At 34.6% G+C, this 16,591-nt stretch overlaps 2 protein-coding genes across 5 annotated transcripts; one reads left to right on the top strand and one right to left on the bottom strand.

Annotated features, from left to right (window-relative positions):
- Window positions 1–2,789: 2,789 nt before the first annotated feature.
- LOC113708648 (1-acyl-sn-glycerol-3-phosphate acyltransferase 2) lies at window positions 2,790–9,485 on the top strand. 3 transcript variants are annotated; one of them, XM_072055426.1, is made up of 12 exons: window positions 2,790–2,889; window positions 3,166–3,292; window positions 3,637–3,759; window positions 4,700–4,739; window positions 4,864–4,937; window positions 5,743–5,802; window positions 6,901–6,978; window positions 7,157–7,315; window positions 7,973–8,098; window positions 8,498–8,590; window positions 8,812–8,898; window positions 9,000–9,485. In XM_072055426.1, exons 2-12 carry the CDS (start codon window positions 3,212–3,214, stop codon window positions 9,237–9,239), a joined length of 1,161 nt encoding a protein of 386 aa, XP_071911527.1. In that variant the 5' UTR covers window positions 2,790–2,889; window positions 3,166–3,211; the 3' UTR covers window positions 9,240–9,485. The 3 variants fall into 3 exon arrangements, with proteins under 3 accessions (XP_071911527.1, XP_027086997.1, XP_027086996.1); XM_027231196.2 differs by having other exon boundaries at window positions 2,844–3,083; XM_027231195.2 differs by lacking the exon at window positions 2,790–2,889 and having other exon boundaries at window positions 2,894–3,292.
- Window positions 9,486–11,397: 1,912 nt separating this feature from the next.
- LOC113708071 (triacylglycerol lipase OBL1) lies at window positions 11,398–13,640 on the bottom strand. 2 transcript variants are annotated; one of them, XM_027230528.2, is made up of 5 exons: window positions 13,062–13,640; window positions 12,753–12,946; window positions 12,552–12,585; window positions 11,860–12,473; window positions 11,398–11,771 (listed from the first exon to the last, which is right to left on the bottom strand). In XM_027230528.2, the coding sequence occupies exons 1-5, from the start codon at window positions 13,366–13,368 to the stop codon at window positions 11,478–11,480; spliced, it is 1,443 nt and encodes a 480-aa protein (XP_027086329.1). In that variant the 5' UTR covers window positions 13,369–13,640; the 3' UTR covers window positions 11,398–11,477. The 2 variants fall into 2 exon arrangements, with proteins under 2 accessions (XP_027086329.1, XP_071911526.1); XM_072055425.1 differs by having other exon boundaries at window positions 12,753–12,895.
- Between the last annotated feature and the right edge of the window lie 2,951 nt (window positions 13,641–16,591).

Below are 16,591 nucleotides of genomic sequence, written 5' to 3'. Positions count from 1 at the left end.
CAAGAAACGCCGAAGATCGAGTCCAGTCGAGCAAATTTGACAGGTGAAGCTAGAGACTTCAATATCTGCTTGTCTGATTTGGGATGACTTCCTGATTCTTGCCAAGCACCACACGCTTGTTACGTATGAAGAAGACAAAGCTTACTAATCAGAAAAAACGCGTGGTATTTGTGACGCTCAAAGAATTTAATGGGAAGCCCAATCATCATTAAATTAGAGAAAATTATTCAAAACGTTTTCTCACATTTTATTAAATAAATTTTTTTATCTTTTATTTTTAAATTATTAACTTTATGTCCCTTATAAATTCAGATTAGCAAAATTTGTTTCCGACCTAAGATTCTGACCTTTTTTTAGTCTGAGATTACCATGTGACCCACATACAATTAGTTTTTATGCGCAAAAATGTTAGATCACATTTTTCTACTGAAAAGGTAAATATGGTTCGTGTCAAGTCTTATATATTTTTTTTTGGAGAAAAGATGAATATGGGTCAGGTCATTTATTTAACTACAAATACAATCTAACCATTTTGCTCTAAAAAAAAAATCATGTGTAGGTCACGTGATAGATTCAATATAAAAAGTGGTCGAAAATAGACTATTGACTTAATTTTGTAAGGGACGTAAAGTTATTATTTCAAAAGTGAAGGAACAAAAAATTCATTTGATGAAATATGAGAGACGTTTTGAATGATTTTTCCTTAAAATTGAGGCTTTCTTTTTTTATTCTAACAATAGACATGAAAAAAAACCAAAATTAAAGCACCCACCAGCATAACTATTTTTGTGAAAATGATAAGATTAACCTTAGCATGAGATTTAAATTTTGATTGTTGACATTAAAATCGATCATCCGCTTGCCATAGGTGTCATTCAAGGGAAGGAAGTATAAGTAAAAAGTTTTGGACTACTAGACGCAGAAAAGTGGAAGTAGAATATTTCATTTTTATTAAGTGAAGGATTTTTCTTTTTCCTCCTTCACGATAATAAAAAAAAAGAGATAAAAAAAAGCTATATGATGATCTACTTGAGTTCTTGTAAATAATATCTCACTAAATTAATGGATTGATTTGAAGAATTCAAGTTTAAATAAGATTTGGGAAAGAGATGAGTTGGATGGTTTCGATGAAGGAGTACAAATAAGAGGTCCTAAATTCAAGTACCCTGACTTACACTAAAAAAAGGGGAAAGAGTTTAAATAAGATCATACATTCTCTAATTCTCAACTTGAACTCAAATTTGACTTGCTGAACACAAAACTTTGAATATTTATTATTTTGGCTTGACCAATTCTATATACTATGAGAATTACTTCCAAATTCACAATAGAAGTCTTTTTTTTTTTCAAACCCACTTCAGAGTGTTTAAGTATTTTTGAAGTTAATTTGTCATAACCATTATAGTAAGAATATTTACACTATTCTTCCATATATATTTTTCTCTTCCATAAATTTTCCATTTTTCTTTTTTTTGTGCACCTTATAATTATATCTACGTCTAAAGAGTGGAATTTCCTTCTTAAAAAATATGAATTTCGGCACACTATCCTCCCCAATAAAATTACAAAGTGAACCATTATCCAAAATTGTAGACTAGAATTTCTTAAGAAATAAAAGTCTCAAGATAATTTACTTCCCAATATTTTAAAAAATTTTCTAGTACATAGAAAAACAGGGTGGGGTTAAATCTATACCCCTTGATACTAAATCCATACTTTAAACACTTATTAGATTTTATACTCTTGGATTTTAAATTTATTTGATGATTTTTGTAGTTTCAAGAAACATATATATTATATAATAAAAAAGAGAACAAATGGTTACATTGTAAAAGAAAAATATTTTCAAGTATTTTACAAGGGCTTAAAAATATGTACTAATTTAAAATTTAATTTAGCAATCCAAAATTTTCCATTACTAATGAGCATGTAAATAGAAATGTTCACAAATTTCAATTCCATAAAATTAAAATCAATTGAGTTCCAAGGTGAAATATGCAATCATATTGACTTCATACTAGTAATATTTACCATTTTTTTGGGCAAAATTCCGTAAACGAGGTGGGGATGCCAACCCTAATTTTATTAATTATTTTAAAAAATTTAAAAAAATGGAGAAGGTTCGAACCTTACCTCCAATACATGTCAAGAAACATAAATTTGGAATGAGAGAAAGAAGAAAAGGAATTTCTGTATAAGGCTTAAATAAAGATATAGGTGTGAGTTTTTTATGTAGAAAAGATGTTATTACTCTCTCTTTTCATTATGTAAAAAGATAATTAAATACTATAAAAAGTGTTGATTTAATGTATAAAAGTTAAGGGCATAAGTGCTTAATAAGTATATAGGGTGTGGATTTAGTATAAAGGGGTGTGGATTTAGCCCCTCAAAAAAAAAAAGAAAAAAAAGGAAGAAAGGACAAATACTAGTGGTATATCAATTAATCTAATAGCCTGTTTAGGATTGGCAATGCGTACACAAAAACAAAAAATGTTTTTAAGTAATCAATTTCTAAAGTATTTTGTAATCAATTTCTAGTATGTTTTTATCCATTGAACTATCAAAAGTGTAAATTTTGGATAATTTTATTTAATTTTATCCTTAGTTTTGTCAGATTTAATTATTAATAATATATTTCGTGAATCATGTGAATTTTGATAATTTAATAGATAAAAATATACTATTAAAAATTGAATGATCAAATCTTTACTATTTAAAAATTGAGTGACTATATGGATAATTTGCTCGTAAGTTAATGGTGCCCACTTTTTAGTAATTAAAAGAGCATTTATTAGAAGCACATGTGTCATTTATGAGCCACCGGTCTCTGATCTAAAACGCGGCCGCAGAAAACCCGAAGCAACAAATAGCAGTAGCACCTTGAAATTGGTAACTGCGAGTTTATCGCAACGCCGCCTCTTCTGACGACACTCAGCTCTCCTCTCCTGTCCCCGCCCGCCCCGCTTTCCCTGTTGCTGTTATATTAAATGTTCAAAAAATAATTACTGACTTAATACTCTCATTTAATTATCATTTATATGAATCCGATTCTTCGTATTCATCTTTTCCCCAGCATCGAGAAAGTAAATCGCCCATCTCATTTTCTGTAAATTGTCTATTCAAATTATTGCATTTTATTTATAGATATATGTTTTTGGGAGACAGCTGCAGTTGCATAGAGAGAGAGAGAGAGGTAGGGGTAGGGGAAAAGATGGTGAAATTAGCGGCAGCTGTAATAGTGCCGTTGGGCGTTCTCTTCTTCCTCTCTGGCCTCGTCATCAATCTCTTTCAGGTACCTATTGCATCCTCCTCTTATTTTTTTTAAAAATTTTATTTCTGTATTTAAAAAAAAAATTTAAGAATTTGTATCGAAAAATGAATAATTAATGCCTAAAAGTTAGGGTTTCCAAAATCTTGGTTTTCGTTTCATTTAGATGTCTGGTAAGTTTATGCATCAGGTTTTTTTTTTCTTTACGTTTGAATTTCTCTTTCATGGATGAAATTGATTTAGGTCAGAAAAATTCGATATTTTCAATGCATTTCGCGTGACTATCGATCCTTCAGTTGAAAGTGCGTGAAATTTGTGGATTTTAATGTATGAGTGACGAATTTTTTGGTTGTGGGATAATTTTTCAGGCGATATTTTTTGTCCTGATAAGGCCACTATCCAAGAGTACGTACAGGAGGATAAACAGAGTGTTGGCAGAACTACTGTGGTTGGAGCTCGTTTGGATAGTTGATTGGTGGGCTGGAGTTAAGGTAATGATGATTGTTTTCCTTCATAAGAGAAGTGTTATTTCTATTTTTGTTAAAGTTAGCTCATTGCTGTAATTTTGATCTGGCTGTTATATTCTAGGCATGCAACTTGATGGGGCTGTTTAACTCGAATAGATGTTTTAAATAAGGTGCTAATATAAGGTTATTCCAGTAGCGGCACCATTTAGTTAAGGAGGTTAAGTGTGAAGCAACGCATGTGACATATTGGAGTTTGGGAATTGGCCATTCATGTGTGTGTTTTTGTGTATTTTATCAAGATCAAGTAATGCTGAGACTGATTAGCTTTGTACTCCTTTTTAAGTACGGAAACAACTGTCATCTTAAGTAAATTTTTTTGTATGTGCTACTATGGTCTAAAGGAAGTCTCTCAAACTAGAAGTGGGCTGGATTATCGTGTGAAGCTTGTCTTTAATGCAATTAAAGATCTTCATCTCCATTTGAAACATGATGAAACCTACACTTATTGCTGGTTAAATTAATTTTTATAACTTAAGGCATTTGGCAACTCGAAGGAAGGTGTAATAAATGTTTGAAAGCAAGGAACTTTGTATGTGCATAGAAGGAAAGCGAACATTCAGGAAGCACAGTGTGGCTTTGCTTGTCAAGAAACATCCACATGTTCTCTTTTATACCCTTTAGCAACCTTTTTGGAACAACAAAGGGAATCTCTAATTTGGCACATAAGTCGTTAATTTGAATATGCGTGACCAGCTTGAAGTGCAAGCAGCAGTGAAAGTAAAGGCCTTCTAGTGCTCAAATTTGAAGTCTGAATGCTGCCAATTTAAAATCTTCTATTTAGCATGTCAGAGGGTGGTCACAATGCATAAAGCTAGGTTCCATAAAACATACCATCTTAATAGACAAATTTCATGGCATATTACTTGCAAATCATTAATATAAAATATTAATTTTTTTGGTGCAGATTCAACTCTATACAGATTCTGAAACCTTTAAGTTGATGGGTAAGTGAGAGGGTATCCATCTTCCCTCTGTGTGTGTATTTTTTATGCTTGCTGCAGTTCTTCGCTCACTGTTGTTATCCCAGGATGTGTGATTAATGCATTTGTTGTGGTTAACTTTTATCAGGTAAAGAACATGCACTTGTTATATCTAATCACAAGAGTGATATTGATTGGCTTGTTGGATGGGTTCTGGCTCAGGTCTGTTTCATATCTGCTGCTTTTCCTTTGGCCACCTGTTTTTTACTGGATAAGTAAAGTAAGACATGTAATAGCAAGATGGTATTTCCCATATGCAAGAATTGAGTGATTACGTGTGAAGTTCAGAGAACAAGTTCATTGAAGAGTCTATTCATGCAAGAATGATTTCCTAATCCAAGGCAACAAATATAAAAGCCCAGCATTATCCACCAGTTTCTGGATTACTTGAAAACTCTCTTATTCCTCTCATTTCACATTACCGAAATCACTTCACTGGTGCACTGTGTCTAGCTCTTATAATTCTATGTATTTAGTCTGCCTTGGTCCAGCAAAACATGACATCTAGAACATTGCTTGGCATAACCCACCGACATTGGAATATACTTAACAGCAGCCATCAACATTCTTGATCTAGTTTACAGTATATATAATGTGTCTTGGCCATGCGCTTTCATAAGAAAAAATAGCTACTCGCATAAATCTGGCTTTCCTCTGCCATCTATGCTTTGCCTTCTTTGCTGTATTTTGCAGTGTTTGGATATGTGAGAGCTTGATATTACACTTAGAATTCGTTATAGATGCCTGTTTGAACTAATTTGTATGTAAACTAAGCAGTAAACCAGTAGACAAGGATTGTACCATCTTTGTGTGAAAAAATAGTTTATTTCCCTTATGCAGTAATTTTTACCTGAGGAAGACAAACTGAGATACTCCGATAAAATCTGCAGTATGACCCCAACTTTTTGGTTCTTTGTTGTCGTTATTTGCTTCTACCTATTGCTTTAATCTTCAATCTGTTGAACAGCGATCAGGTTGCTTGGGTAGCACTCTGGCAGTCATGAAGAAATCATCAAAGCTTCTTCCGGTAAAGGGTTTTATTATGACATTTAGCATATGTGATGCAACTCTTACTACTCTGTAATTTTGTCATAATTGACAAAGTTGTTCGTGGACTAATTTCTTCTGAACATGCTACTGTTATGAATTTCATGTGTTCTTTTCTTTTGGTACATGTATTCTAATTGCTTTTTGACAATATACAAAAAGCTTTTCAATGATGCAAGTCCTTTCTGAGAAATTAGCATTTGACTTCGAAATTGTATTTTGTACTCCATTGTTATATGATTTTGAAATAATTTCTTGGAGTAAATCCTTGTAAAGCATATTGCTGCTACTAGAATAGTTGCACAAAGAAGAAAATTGCAATAGGTGTTGATTCGATTTTCAAATTTTTTTCAGAGAACATGCTTTTTGTGCGATTACATGTATTTTGGATTCTCAACTATTTCGGATAAAAGCAGTCACTAAATTTTCCATGTTGGAAGCCCATTTTGTCTACGTGATGTACATTGTGGACTTTTGTCCTGTATAATTTTGGGCAAACATATGAAATGCCCTGGTAGTATGCATGATTGGGGGAAGAAACCTTTTTCTGCTGCAGCTAAAGAAGCAGAACTGAATCTTGCCTACTTTATTCTATTTTGTGTGAAATTTGTTTTTGGCAGATGAAAGGTGCTCTGTAATGATTCTTTCATATTCAAGTTAAGAGGGTAACAATTCAGGAAAGGAGAAAAAATGAAACACATTTTGGATAGAGTATTATTTGAAAAAATGAAAACACTTTTGTTTGGATAGAGTATTATTTGAAATATTATTTGGAATAATTAATGTAGCACTTTTTGTGATGTGATGTATGCGAAATAAAAAGGTGATTGGAAATATAAAAATGTTGGTTGGGAAATGTGTGTATGATGTAAGGGAAAATTATTTGAAAAAATTTGGTATCCAAACAATTTTAGCATTGGTTTTTGTAGGTGATGGATGTACTTCTACTTAAGTTTAAATTTGTATATTTCCATTTTGGCTGGACACTTCTTTGTTCCTTTTGTTGTACATTTCCTTGGAGCTTCTGTTGTGAGTTTACATATTCAATGAGAATGATTTTGTATTCTATTTTGTGCAGGTCATTGGCTGGTCCATGTGGTTTTCTGAGTATCTTTTTCTTGAAAGAACCTGGGCCAAAGATGAGAGCACTTTGAAGGTATGGTAATCTAAAGTAGGTTCTTGACTGCCTTTACTTCTTATTTGTGTTTGAACATACAGGTTTTGGTAGCATATGTATGCTTCTTTTTCCTTCTCTTTTTTTTTCTCTTCCAGTTCATTGTTTTGGAGCCATCCTAATTGAATTTGTCTGAGCTTTTATTGGCTTCTATTTACAGTCAGGGCTTGAACGGCTAAGGGATTATCCTCTGCCCTTTTGGCTAGCGCTTTTTGTTGAAGGGACTCGTTTTACACAAGCAAAGCTCTTAGCTGCTCAAGAATATGCAGCATCATCTGGGTTGCCTGTTCCTAGGAATGTTTTGATTCCCCGTACTAAGGTTGAGATCTAAATTCACTCTACTCCTTAAAAAGAGTTTGTAAAGATGTTAGTTTTAATGCTGCTATTCTTTTTGTTTGTGTTCTTTTGCTTGTCCTGAATATTTCATTTTTCGCTTAGCTTTATTTGCTTGTCTTGATTTTCTTCTCTGTCTAGGTATATCAGTTCAGTTCAACTGACAGCAGATGGTTAGACATGCTCACTCACTTTATAACCATATTCATGTTGTAAAGGACCATCAATATTTTTTCCCCATTAGTATATTTTGACTAGTGTAAGGCCACTTTCATCTTAACTTTTAGCAATTCTAATCCTGTAGTGAAGGATATTGCGTCTTTGAACCTAAATATGCCTTTTGTTTTTCTCTTCTTTGCTCATAGCAGAAGTTGTACATATTAGAAATGATTCTGAACATATACTTTTCATGTTTTGAAGTAGGCTGATCTCTGTGAAGCTTGTTTGTCAAATGATCTTAATTGAATTTTATTTTATTCAACCTAAAAGATACGCCAGTCTGTGCTAACTTTCTTCCCTTTGTTTAAGACCATCATAAGGATTCTTAAGTTCCGAACGTGATGGTTCTAAATGAAGGCAAGAAAGTTCTTTTCACCCACTTATTTTCTCAAACTTACTGCTGTTTCTTGATCATTACTTCCAGGGTTTTGTTACAGCTGTCAGTCACATGCGGTCATTTGTCCCAGCCATATATGATGTCACAGTTGCTATTCCCAAAAGTTCACAAGCACCAACAATGACACGACTCTTCAAGGGGCAATCTTCGGTGGTAAGCTGCAATTCTGTTTGACCGTCAGCATTGAGTTTATCCATTGAAGCCTAAATATGGCATTTTACCATTTTACACAAATACAAATAGAGAAAGCCTCAAGTACTACTAGTATCATGTTCAAGGAAATCAAGATCCTTTTTTTTTCGTGGTAGTATTAATGCCCTGGAAAAAATATACAAAAAAGATGTGACATTGTTTACTTAAAACTAGGCATTTACATACCCTTTAAACATTAATTCAATCTAATTGAGAGTTTAATACCCAGTACTAGAACAGAGTTTGCATCCATATCCAGTACTTGGATGTGTATCTGCATAGGGTACAATGGTTGAGAGACTCCAATGTATTGAGTGCTTTTCAACCTGTACTGGGTGATAACAGTTTAGAGTTCTGCAGGTTCATGTGCATCTCAAACGGCACTTGATGAAGGATTTGCCAGAAACAGATGATGATGTTGGTCAATGGTGTAAAGATATTTTTGTGGCCAAGGTGCACTCTTGGTTCCTTTATCATTGATAAGTTTAGTTGGATATTTGTCATGCCAAAATTTTGCGGGCGGCCTTTCATGACAAGTTTCATATTCATCTATGCTTATCTAATTCATTAATTTTTGCTTCTGCAGCGCCTATTCTTTATTTGTTTTTATCGTAATAACAGTTAGAGTGTTATCTTAACTGTGGCTTGCCTTTTGTTCACTATGTGATAACCAGGATGAGTTATTGGACAAACACAAAGAACAGGACACTTTTGGTGAGCAACTGTTGAGAGACATTGGTCGCCCCAAGAAATCACTTCTGGTAAAATGCCGTTTATCAGTTTAGATCATGAGATTTGGCTGTGGTGGATCATTTCATTCACACGTCTTTAAAACTATATGCTAACTGCGTAATGATAACAGGTGGTGGTCTCATGGTCTTGTCTGCTGGCTTTTGGGGTCTTGAAGTTTCTCCAGTGGTCATCACTTCTTTCCTCGTGGAAAGGTCTCACACTTTCAGCAGTTGCCTTATTGGTGGTTACACTTATGATGCAAATTTTGATCCGGTTTTCTCAGTCTGAGCGCTCAACCCCTGGTAAGGTTGCCCCAGGAAAGCCCAAGAATGGGGGAGATTCTTCAGTAAGTGTACAAAAGCAGCAATGAAACTCAGCATCTTATCAGGCCTTAGATAAAACTTGTGACTTCAGCCTTCATTTGATAGAAACATGTGGCATTTGTATCATGTAGTTTATCATTCCATTTTAAATTTGTATTTTTTGACGGTGAACTTGGCTGGGACCGATTTTTGTATGAAAGATAGACATCGTCTGCATATCAATTGGTGAATTGCTTTCCAACTGGGCTGATCTTATGCAGTGTGCAAAATGAAAGAGACGCGCATTTCAAATATACGCTCTTCATCTTAACTCTATCTATTTCAGTCAATCGGAATCTGAAGCTATTAGTTGATCGTACGGTGGGTAGGAGCCCGAATGGACCATGGTCTTCGTTTAATTGAGCTATTGGACAAATGTATTTAGTTGTAGGTTGGGGGGCTGTAAGTTTTGTGATTGTCCTAAACTTTTCTTTCATCGGTACTAAAAATAAATTTTCTTTGAAGGGCTATAGTTTTGTGATTATCATCTCTGAGCGTTGAGATTTTCTTGCCATTCTTTGTCATCATCTTAGCTACTCCATAATTTGGCGTTTAATGGAACTTAATGTGGGAATTAACTCTTTGAAGTGTAACTTTCAAAAGTAGGGTATATGAAACTTTCTCTTCGGGCCAAACGCTAATAATAATCGGGGAAATAAATCTAGGGATAATTACACATGCCTCTCCTAAGGTTTTTATTAATTGCAGGAAGTTCCTCTTGAGTTTTAAAAATTATACCTCTCTCGCCTATTTTCATTATTTAATATAATTCACAACATCCAAATCACTCATGAATAAACGTTTATCTTTGCTTCGAAACCTCTCTTTATATCAACTAAAAATGTCGAATCAAATATTCAAAAACTTATCTATAATTTCATATTAATACCAAATTTTACTTAATATCCAGCTACATTGTATTCATTAATATCTCTAAACTCCAATTCTATAGCTGCTACCTTCCCAGTACAAATTAGTCTAAGTCATCACCATTAATACGAATTCCCAATATACTCCATCAGCACAACGTTTAAAATCAATCAAATTTTGTCTCTGTAGGAATACCATCACTAGGAATTGCAATAGAAAATAGAAACGCAATACAGTTATAAATATATTAGGAATATTTTCTTTCCCATAACAACCATAATAGTATAATATTTATTTAGTTCTCCTTAGCCTTTCCATCTTTAATTTTTTATTTTTTTATTACTGCCATTATCTTCATCTCCAGCTAGTTTAACAACTAAATCATCACTCAACCTATTGTTTGACAAATTCAATTTGTTAATACCTGAAAAAAATTGAAAATAGAAATGGGTATAGAGAAGCTATTTAATAGTGAAAGAGAAAGAAATGAGAATATACATCAAGATAGATAAACACCGGTGGTTTGTATGCATGGTGGTTTTGTTGATAACAACAATACATATTTAGTCAATGGGAATGGATAAATAAATTCGAAAGGAAGAAAAACGTAAGAGAAAAAGAATAGAGAGTTAAATAGGGAAGGCTGCTATTTGAATCATTGGTTTGCAATAGATGAGGGAGGTTAATTTTTGGTAGAGTTTTTCAATGAGTTGACAATTAAATGAAGGACGTTGTTGTCTTTTTATTACACCAATGGAGCTCCCGTAATTATGAAAACCTTAGGAGAGCCAAGTGACATTGTCAGACACCTTAGGATTGGTTTCTGAAATTATCCCATAAATTTATAATACATCATCAAAGTGCTGGAAAAGTCCGATTCTTCTAAACAAATCTGATTAGTACTGCTACTTTTTAAAGATTTCGTGAGTGAGCTTTCAGCATGAAGTGTCTTATTACCTTATGATTCAGCATTGACATCACTTGTAAGTTGTAACTGTAGAATCTGGTAGTATACCTATATATTAAGTATAGTATCATCCAAATTGCGAATTTCAGCCTAATTTTGAACTTAAAATTGAGAAAACTGTAACGATCTTTGCTTGCTGGACTATTCGGATTAATGTCAAAGAATAATTTTTCGATTCGTAAGCAAGGAAACTCAGAATCTGCTTTCAATTAAAAAGAATGAAAAAGCAAATTCATAACAAGGCCTTTCAATCCACATATAAAATTTTGTTTCTTTCCACTTGAAATCAACATGCTTGAATTTCACAGAGCATTGTTTCTGTTCCAGGATACTGATCAAATCAATAATTGACTACATTACTTTCATTAGTTTCCACTGTATATTGGCCTAAATTTACAACTGGCATTTGTCATTGTGAACAAAAACATTTATTTGCACCACCCGTGATCCCCTCCTTGCATCTCCAAAACTCAGCAGTTCCCAGCCGGACTGCATTGATATACTCCTGGATTCCGTGTGCTGGAAAACCAGGAACTAGGAGACCAAACAATCTACATACTAGTAGCAGCAGGCCTTCTCTGTATTCTGGTCCATATAAATGGGGAAGAAGAAAGCTTCTTACAAGTTCCCAAAGGGCATCAAGCCTTTTTGTTATGAACGCACGGATGGAGAAGTAGTTTCTATGTGGTTCTTGCGGAAATATCTGCATCATAGGCACCAGGAAAAACTTTTTTGAAAGAATTTATTGGACAGTTTTTGACAGGAATATTAGAGGACAATCAAATGTTTACCTTTCCTTCATACAGGCTGTTATAGAAAAGGCATGTTCCAAAGTGTCTAAACAATAGTGTTGTGTCATCATCATAGGGAAGCCTGGGCACAATGTCATGATTATACACAAATCTGTAGTATTTTATATCATAGCTCTTAAGCTGCTCCTTGACAAAGTCTCCAAATTTCACATCTCCCACTCTTGGCTGCCCAAACGTGTAGATTGCCTCCAGTCTTTCCAATATACAAGTCTCATCATGCAATGCCAGAACTGCCGGAAAGAGGATAGCAAGTGCTCCTCCTAAGCTGTGTCCAGTTAGAATAAATTTGGTCCGACTGTGGGGATGAAGAAGTTTCCTGAGCTTCTCTTTGATGGTATAGTAAGCTATCGGTTTTTTATTATCATGGTCAATTGTAGGAGGCCAACTTTGATCGTTCTGTAATCCTAGAGCTTTGATGAAGCCACTATGGACTTTTCCCATACTCTGGAACTTGTGCCAAGATAAGTCAAAGTCTGTACGCCAATCATCTGCATTGAAGAGTTCGGTTCCTCTAAAGGCCACAATGATCATATCAGGATTAGCTGTTTTATCATGGATTATGAGCCCTTGTGTTGAATATTTCTGTTGATACTCTGCAAATATTGTGGTGAAGCAAATTAAGGTCGATAACTATTGAACAATCTTGATTATTAGCACAATGTGATGCTTACCATTCCAGAAGTCATATTCCCCTATTAACTCCATCTGCATAAAATAGCAGACAATTAACTTATGTATAGCTAATTTAGAGACTTGCATAAGTTATTGGTAGCTACCAGATTTCTAGTTGTCTTTTAAAAATTTCTTATCAACCATATATTTTTAACTTTGAAAATGAACGATGGCATTAGTAATCTGAAACACTATATTACCTTCCATTTATCTTCAACGACAGCTTTGATGAATGCTTTATTTTCATATGCAATTTTAGAAGCCATTACAGACAGCTCTGCAAAATATTTTTTGTCACCTGGCTTGATGTTCTTATCCAATTCTACTCTTCTGTCAAAATGCCCTAGAAATGACATAAAGTCAGCTGATCCTTCTGCTGGCACCACCACCTTCCCTGTATGCCAGATACATCTATATGATCACTTCAATTTTCATGATGCAACAGATCAACATGCACACAAGTAGTGCATGCTAGGGGTGCAGAAAATGAAATGGACAAATAAACTAACCTCGCAAAAGATTCAGTAGGAAAAGACAGAAGTTTCCATTACATGCAAGAAGATTTAGCCACAACTCAAAGATTGAACCAAAAACAGACAAGGGCTTTGCTGCGAACTGGAGAACATTTTGAATGAAAATTGAGAAAAAGATATACACTCTATGCTTGAGGCTCGTCTTCTTCACCCTGAGGCACTCGATGAATTGTTTGCTCTCTATGTTACCAGAAATTAGGAAACGAATGAGGCCTATAAGGCTTGCTTCATCAGGTTTCAGCACCATATACTTTTTACTAGTTTGATCATTGGAGGCTGCCATGGTGTGATGGTAATAGGATCAAACAAGAAGAAGATGGTCAAATGAGATCTGATAACAGCAATTGGTATATAACAGTAATTGGTATATATTCTGCACAATACTAGCAAGAAGCCCTTGCTGGACCCGAACCTAGATGCATGCTTGCAAGAAGCAAAGAATAAGTGAATAACCAAGGAACTAAATTTTTAGATTCCTTAAAACTCTGAAATCATACATTCACTTCATATATCAGTACTAGTTCTAGGCGTATAATTTAAAGAACAAGCAAACCAAATAATATCGGAAAAACTAGAACATGTAAACCAAAGAAATGTTGACTAACATTTGTCCTACACGTAAAGTGCACCAGTGTATTGATACAAGTTTTACTTTGATACGCAGAAATCTAGTACCCGTGAAAACAACTTGAGAGGGCAAACTAATTCTTTGCTTGTGCTGTTCTTAGCCAATAGGCAGTCCTTTATGACCTAGCAGTTGGAAATTGGAACAGTACTTTTGCCTTCGCCTTCAGGACTGCAGCACGTGATATAAACGGAGTAGATCCCATAAATTGTCAATTTGGCCTGTCACTGGAAAAATCATGACAACAATTGGTATGAAATGTGATCATCAGACACCATACACGTTACATAGGATATTGCCTTTTTTCTTTTTTTTTTGGGGTTCCTCTACTTTAATGCATGTAGGACACAACTTAAGTAGAAGAAAACGGATTTGCTAGCCCAAACAACGAAACCACTGGGGCCAATCTCTGAACTCATATTATAAACTCAGAAGAAGATCAACCCTTTGTTGTTCTTGGGCTCTCCAACAGTTGAGCCTTGGATTCTTGAATGGTAAAAATCTAGTGATGCCAGCCTTGTAGCATTCACTTAATCTTAAGGCAAATGGACAGGTACCCCTGCGATTATCATGCCCATAGCCCTAAACAATCGAGTGATGCCCCTTTCCTGGAATTCCCGCCCCAATGCAAATCCAACGATGAAGCTTCTTATCAGCTCCCAAATGGAGTAGCATTTATGACCATTGGTACGAGCCACAACGTTGAGAAGTAGTTCCTGTTAGGTTCTTCATCAAGAATCTGCAGTAAAAAATGCCACAAAAATCATTTCGATCATCATCCTTAGTGAAACACGGCATCTATATATAATTTCTTCACTTCAATATGTTTTAAATCTACCAATTGTACTTCTTCACAATGTAAGATTTACAGATTTCATTCGTATAACAAATTTGTCTGGAATGGATAGACCAATCTAGAGACGATAATGATGGTCGATTCATCCTAAAATTCAAAAGATGATATTCTTATTAAAAATTTAAAAGTTTTTTTTTTTAAATCCATCTAAATAAATCAATTAATGAATTAGACAAGACTTACTTTGCCATTGTAAAAGCTGTCGAAGTATAGGCACGTCCAAAAGTGCTTAAACAAATCATGGAATCATCTTAAGGAACACTAGGCACCAAATCGTTGCAATAAACAATCCTATAGCATTTAAACTCATGCTTTCTTATCTGGTCTAACATAAATTCGCCAAAATTTTCATCCCCAACCCTTGGTTAATTGGCCAAACGTGTAAACCCCCCTCTAATCACTTCAACAACCACGCTTCTTGATGAAAAGCCAAAATCGCTGGAAATAGAATTGCCAGTGCACCACCCAAGCTGTGACCTGTGACTATGAACTTACCATTGTCATTCTTCTCCGGAAGATTGCTCAGCATTTCCCTGATGGCATAATAAGCAACGGCTGGTTGTTTAACATGGGATTTTTCTAAGTTCTTGGGCCAACCTACATTTTTCTGTAGGCCAAGAGCTCTCGTAAATCCACCGTGCACCTCTCCTACTCCCGGAAGCTCATACCAAGAGAGACCAACGCCTGCAGACCATGCATCTGAATCAAAGGTTTCAGTTCCTCTAAAGGCCACAACAGTTAGTTCCTTGCCTTGTTGTTGATCTCGAAACATGAGCGCTTGTGTTGTTGCTTTCTCTTGATATTCTACACAGTGAAACTGTTGGACCAGTTGATTAACTTGCAACTTATTACCAGCCATTTTTCATATACCTAAAGACCAATTTGATTATATACTAGTACTAGTTAGACAGAGATTATGAAAAAACCAGCAATTAATAGCAACGGAGCTACGACTTATGGTCAGTGGAGACAGTAATTTTCTCCTGGAATTGATGTCATTATTATGCAATAAGAGAGTTGATTTAGTGTTGTGCATTTATTTGAATTTTTATGCTTTAATCTTTCTATAGTTATTTCTTATTCAAGGAAAAATTAATTTTGTATTTTAACAGCCCTAAAACAACTGTACCATAAGAGAGACATCTAAAAGAAACATATTGTTGAGGGAGCTAAGATGAGAATTTATCAACAAGTAGGGGAACAATATCAAGGGAGAAGAGTAATTTTCAAATTTCAAGGGAAGCAATTATGATAAACACTGGAATATGCGTAAAACTTTCAAATCAATTCTCCAAATTTGGCAAAGTTGAAGGGGCAATTGTGCACCTTCTATAGAAGATGGCTCTGCCTACGGCTGTTAATGCCTTTGTTCTTCATCTTCGAACTAGAATCCAATTATCACGCTTTCCACTAATTTTCTGACTCAAATTGCCACCCTTATGTCTGGGGATCTTTTTTTTTTTTAGGTAACATATGCAACCCTTTCTATAATTTTTTTTTTTGTTTTTTGTTTTTGGGTTAGGTGAACAGTTCAATTTTATTCTCTTATACTTATGATGAAAAAGTTAAATAAGTCATGATGAACTAACTATTGAGAGCAAAGAGGGGCAGTTTAACTGAAAAAATGTCAGTAATGGCAACGTCAATGTCACTTGAGAACATAAAGATTAACGAGGTATAGAAAATTACCATATCAAAAATCGCAAGCTCCCAGGAAATCAATCTGCAAAATTGTTGAAGAATTACATTACCTCTATACTTCTAAGTGATGACAGCATTAGCTAAAGAAAGAAGACAAAAACTTGTACTCAATATATTTATAGTTCTTTTACCTTCCAGTAATCCTTCACTATAGTTTCAATGAAAGCGCTGTTTTCATAAGATGTTTTGGCAGCCATTATTGACAGTGCAGCATTGTGTCTACTATCTCCATATTTAATGTTCTCATCGAACATTGTCTAGATATCCAATAAATGAGGTATACTGGGGTGATGTTTTGTCGGGATGCTTACAACTTTGCCTACC

This window comes from Coffea arabica, chromosome 6e, assembly GCF_036785885.1.
Source record: "Coffea arabica cultivar ET-39 chromosome 6e, Coffea Arabica ET-39 HiFi, whole genome shotgun sequence".
Lineage (NCBI taxonomy): Eukaryota > Viridiplantae > Streptophyta > Magnoliopsida > Gentianales > Rubiaceae > Coffea > Coffea arabica.
The sequence above is the reverse complement of the archived record's forward strand: the minus strand, read 5'-3'. Positions and strand labels throughout refer to the sequence as shown.